Source organism: Clupea harengus, chromosome 1 (assembly GCF_900700415.2).
Source record: "Clupea harengus chromosome 1, Ch_v2.0.2, whole genome shotgun sequence".
Taxonomy (NCBI): Eukaryota; Metazoa; Chordata; class Actinopteri; order Clupeiformes; family Clupeidae; genus Clupea; species Clupea harengus.
In genome coordinates, this window is record NC_045152.1 from 7139047 (window position 1) to 7145046 (window position 6000).

At 40.8% G+C, this 6000-nt stretch overlaps 1 protein-coding gene across 1 annotated transcript in view; it reads right to left on the minus strand.

Moving 5' to 3' along the window:
- The window catches only part of clec16a (C-type lectin domain containing 16A), a 47850-nt gene extending 41866 nt beyond the window's left edge, over window positions 1–5984 (minus strand). The window contains exons 1-2 of the mRNA XM_031577113.2: window positions 5603–5984; window positions 5216–5329 (exon numbers count right to left, since the gene is read on the minus strand). Coding sequence (XP_031432973.1) covers window positions 5216–5329; window positions 5603–5674 — 186 coding nt within the window. The 5' untranslated portion in view covers window positions 5675–5984. The remainder of the gene's footprint in view (window positions 1–5215; window positions 5330–5602) is intronic.
- Between the last annotated feature and the right edge of the window lie 16 nt (window positions 5985–6000).

Consider the following 6000-nt stretch of genomic DNA (forward strand, 5'->3'; position numbering starts at 1 on the left):
CTTTCGCAAAACGCCCACACGCCAAGCTGAAACCGACTTCAAAGAGCATGCACCAAAACCGCCGATCTCACCTCCAGGGCCTTATCAGCTCCTGCATGCTATAGTCGTGTCAATATGCACCTCTCAAAAAAAGGTGCCAGGGAGACCTAGAGTGCACCTATCCCCCGCTGCATCGGACCTTCCTTAATTGTGGCTTTTTTTCTAACAAGGCTCAAAGGGTTTCCAGTATGCACCGTGCCATTAGAGATGCATAGCTACTTTTCTCATCAAGTGCATGAGATAATAGCTTCAATCAACCAACATGATTACCACACACACACACACACACACACACACACACACGCTGCACCACAGCTCTCCAATCTAGCGCAAAAACAAGTCTCAGCACCAAAGGGCAAGGGTCATGTTTGTGATTGCTGGGGTCAGAGGCACCACGTCTGAACTGGTATTCAGCAGTGTGACGGTGTGACAGGGAGCAGCAGATCATCCAGCATCTCCAATCCAAGCTCACAGGGACAAAAAAAAGAAAAGTTTTCATAGCCTGTCAAACCTGCAGAGTGAGCAGTCATGTCATGTGTGTTGCAGATGCACAGAGTGACAGCGACGACAGAGTGGAATGGAAGGTTGGATTTGGACTTCAGTGGTGCTTTGAGGACAGTGACGTGGTTTCTATTTCTATTTGGTATGGCCCAACTTCACCCTCTGGCACCTTCTCTTGAGGTAAGTTGATACTGTGACCACATGACCATGGGTCCACATGCCAGCTCTTTCATTGGAGATTCTAGTGACATTTGTCATTGCTAACTTACTCTACCATCCTGATGTTTTCTTTTACCAAATTTTCTTTTCCACCATCTATTGGGGCAATAGCATCAGATCCTGTGACACTAAAGGCCCCGTCACACCATGACGTTCTTGTCAACGTTCTATGAAGTTAGAGGAAACGTTGGTAATCGTCCATGGTCGCTGGTATAGCACCAGAAGAGCGTTGTGTGAAAGCTGGTGAACGCTGTAATCGTCAGTAATCGTCAGTGATCGGCGGAGAACGCTGGTCCGATTTTTATTTTTTTTTAACATACACAAAAGTTCTCATTGAGACCAGCGTTCTTCAACGTTTAATTTAAACGCTGGAGAACTTTCGTGGAACGTTTTATTAACTTTGCACGCGTTTGGCTATCGTAGTCAGTCTTTGGGTAGGATAGACTGAGTACAGTTGATGCACCCGAAATAACTTCTGTGCGCAGCAATCCTGAGACGTGATTTTTAGTTTGGACATGCATACTAACGTCCTCTTTGATCCCGGGAAATTTGAGCACCTAATCCATCTCTCATACAAAGATATCGGCGAAAGTTTTTTCACCAAGGGAATATCTTGATTTTATCATGTCCCTTCTACAATTAATATGTTATTAACCATACGTGATCAACAAACGCAACTTACATCATTGCAAACGTTATTCTGTGCACTATAAATCTACATATTCCATGCTATCATGTCATGCAAGGTCATTGCATAATCTAGCGAAAAGCGGAGTGGAGGGTATACAGTATTTGCTTGCTTGAGCCCAGCATGAAGTAGATGTACTGAACTTGAACATAGCTGAGCACTGTTGACCACCAGTGACACGTCACAAGTCGCTGTTACATGCTCCTCATGCGTGAGTCCCAGGCTAGTAGTCATGCGTCAGTCCTACGCTATTCTTTCGTTAAGTCACACGCCAGATGTGTCCACCTCGCCCTAGAACGCTCGAAATTGAACGATTAGAAAGTTCAGAGAACGTTGACCAGAACGTTATGGTGTGACGGGGCCTTTAGAAACTGAACACACTGATTAAGGAGGCAGCTCTGTGCTGGGGACTGCTCTGTGCTGGGGACTGCTCTGTAACCCCTAGTGGTGGTTGTTGAGAGAAGGATGTTGCACAAACTGCTCAACACAATGGACACTTTGCATTCGCTGCACGACCCACTGTCAGTTAGCGGAGTGTTTCCAGTTGGAGGATCCTTTAACTCTGCTGTAATAAGGATCACTACATGAAGTAATTCCTGGCCACAGCAACAGCAATGTACAATGACTACCCTCTGTGCTGAGAGAGGAGGCTTATCCTCTGAGTGGCAATGCACAATGCACAATGCACATTCTTAGGCAGGGATGGGAATCGATCGATTCCTTGGAATCGTTAGCCAAAGTCCTTTTCGATTCCGCTATCGATATTAAAAAAAATTAAAATAAATAAATAAAAATAATTTCTAGATTTTTTTTCCCCCGATTCCGCTATAGATACTTTTTTTTAAATATTAATTTTAAGATTTTTTAAATTTTTTTATTCCAGTATCATGTAAGTGCCGTTTAGGTATGTCACGTGCACGCAGCTTTGTTTTGTTTTAGACTGCAGCCAACATGGCGTCTAGGCAGAGGTGTGGTTATATTTCACGCAAAAAGATGACCTCAGGGCCACTTGCAATGCTTGAAAAATGTCTCTCGTCAAAGGGGGGAAAAACTACCATTACGCCGAAACATTTGTCCATACGGCATGCAATAACTTTGCAGGAATGTCACGTTTTTGAGCGCTACGGAGTGACGATAACCTTAATGAATCTCAACCAAGCAACAGCAGCGCGGCTAACGTTAGCGCGTCATCTGTTAATATCAAAGGTAAACTCTAACAGTTGTTGTGTTAGTGCCATTGGTTTCATTGTGTAAACCAGCGTTCACTATTTGTTTATGTCAGTTTTATTGTTATTTCAAGGAGAATACACTTAAAAAAAAAAAAAAAAAACAGCACTGTAATTGGCAAGTTCAAATATTATTTAGCACAGCGGTTCTCAAACACTGGTATATCAAGGACCCTTAAACTGCCACAAATTAGACCAGGGAGGGATCTCTATTTGATAAGATTATTTTCCAGGCTCCCCCATTTGATTTTTGAGTTTAGATGTTTTATTACTAAAAATGTATGAAACCCATTACCAAATCAGTCATACATTCTGTTACTTATGGTTGGAATTATAGTCAAAACAAATACTTTTTTTCTTTGTTGGGACCCCCAAGCACCCCATCAAGGAAAGGATCCCTAGGCTATGGGTCTCTGGACCCTACTTTGAGAGTTTGTTGACCTATTCTTAGGTTTGTTTTTGGTTATTTAAAACATGTAAATGTAAACATACATACTGTATATGCGGTGCATCATCTATTCAGAGAATATTATATAAAAGAAAATGTATGTAAACAAACCCGTTTGTACTCTTTTTTTTTCCTTGCCCAAAAAGAATCGATAAGAGAATCGATAAGGAATTGAATCGATAAGCAAGAATCGTTATGGAATCGGAATTGTTAAAATCTTATCAATTCTCATCCCTATTCTTAGGGATGCACCGATACCACTTTTTTACAAACCGATACGAGTACGAGTATTTTTATTTGTGTACTTGCCGATACCGAATACCGATACTTCTTAGATTTGGTCTCCATGAAAGTGCAATTCATTTGGAGGCAGATTTAATTTTATCCTCTGCAGATTATGTCAAGCCTATAGTACGAAATTAACAGAAGGCTATCCCAAGCCAAAAATAAACAGAGCTTTCTGGTTTTAACAACAACAACAAAAAGCCTTCATAAGAGACAATGTCATCACATTAGACAAAATGCAAATATAACCAGATAAAGGCAATTCAGAACTATTACTGGATTAGCACATTACAGTTACAAAAGGATCAAAAGAGTCTCCTGCTCAAGTACACAAACAATCACTTAACCTATGTGGCACTATTAGTCTTTCTCTCTACCTCTGCAAGACGTCAGTTAAGGTTGGTTGCTTCGGTCTTGCGCCACTAGCATTAGTGAACTCTGTGTACTTAGCACTATGGTGCGTCTTCAGATGTTTAATCAAATTGCTTGCGTTAAACGAAGTACTTTCCTTTCCGCCCCTCGACACGTAACAGTGCAGATCTTACACTGTGCCTTACTCCTGTCGTCGTCATTTATCTTAAAATGAGCCCAAATCGCTGACATGGCTATACTCTTCCGTTAAAGCAGCCCAACGGAGGAATTGCTAATCGCTAACGAGATGCTAGCGGCTAAACCTAGCGAAACCTGTTGAAATTTGCTTACTTTGACACTATGACAAACTAGTGAGTCAACAACTTTCCTTACACAGTCAAACATCAAGCAAGTGCAACAAGACAAAGCAAGAGGTAAAATAGGTAAAATAGCTAATCCTAACCCTGAAGTACAATTGCTACATACTGTTACTTTAACATCTATCCTTTCGTAGCCTACTTTCACACACACAAGCTTTTGGACAGAATCTCCAAGTTTCCGGCTCATTGTCTCCCCCTAGACTTTGAAGTCAGGTAGGACAACAAATCAAATTTTTTGTCCGCATAGCGCGACCAGTTTGTTGTAGTGAAATACTGTTCAATGCTATCGGTTCTTGGTATCGGCAATTGAAAACGAATACGAGTACGAGTATTTTAACGAAGTATTGGCCCGATACCCGATACTGGTATCGGTATCGGTGCATCCCTGCACATTCTACATTTAATTTGCATAGTTAAAGCTATATCTCAAACTCTCTTTTTTTATTCTATTTATTTCATCTAGCAGTATAGTAGTTTATATATTTGCAAATGAGTTAATACTGTGTTTTTACCTACCTCAGTGTCTGTTTAAGTTATGTGTGTTTTGTGATTTTTTTTAGGTTATGTGTTTTTTGTGATTTATGAAAATCGCTTCTGCAACACTGCAGTTTCCCTTCGGAGATCAATAAAGCAATCCATCTATCTATCTAGAAGGGGTATGGTCCTTGACTTTCGGGTTAGGATTCCTACTTGACAATTATTTATTATTAATTATTTGGTTTTTCTTAGCTTCAATCACAATGTTTTACTTTGCTATATTCATCATCATCATGTCAAAGTTTCTGGCCAAACATAACCTGCCACAACAGACCATTCTCAATGATTCCTATTCCACGATGACATTAGGGAAAGGTCATGGTCAAAGAAAACAATTATCATCCTTTGAGGCAGGTGATTTCACTTTCAATGAACCAGGAGGGAGAAGTTGAGTTCAATTGGCTCACACTAAATACTCAAGAGGAACATTCCTATCTGAACTTATATACTGTATATCCTATCCAAACTCATATATATCCAAATTTCATTTACTAGATAACGTTGCTGTGTGTGTGTGTGTGTGTGTGAGACATTTACTCACCAAAGCTTTGTGTGCATTGTGCTCGGCTTGAGCAGAGAAAACAGAGAGGTCGCCGTTGAGAATGACGTCGGCCAATGCGTGAACCAGAGGCTGGTAGTGGATGATGAGGAACACCTGATGGCACAAACAAAAGCAGATCTGTCACACAATCAGTACCATCACAGGACACAGACAACAAACCTGCCAGTCATCCTCTATCTGAAATCAAAACTGAACACAAATGAGTGTGACCTTATTTGATCATTCTTTTATCACTGATCAACATTCAGACATCAGTACTGAAATAGGACAGCCTACTGGAAAATGTGGGGCGTGGCCCACCCTGATGAGGAAAGGGTCATAGGTTAGAGGTCAGATGGCAGAGTGAGTTGAGTCGTGACACTGTACCTGGGATAATAGGTAGAGAGACACCTGGGGCCTTATCTTCCGATCTTCAGACTGAAAGCAGAAAAGCAACATAAACCTTTACAGCAAATGAAACTTTTTCCCTCATTTAGTACTTTAATGCACAACAAAGTTATGAAGATTTGGGTAAACTGTTTGCTAATTAAACCTAAGAATTACGAAATGAACACTCCTCAAAGGTAAAGGTGACGATGACCTTTGTCTAGGTGACTTTCAAAATGTTTGTCACTGCACACTCATTGTTATGCAAGTAGAACCCTTTAGGTTTCACTTTCCTTTAGTTTCAGAAGTCAGACTGCAATGTGTTTACCATTCTATGGTAAAGAATAGCGACCATCTCTTTCTGTTTCTATTTCACTACACGTACTGCACTACACGTA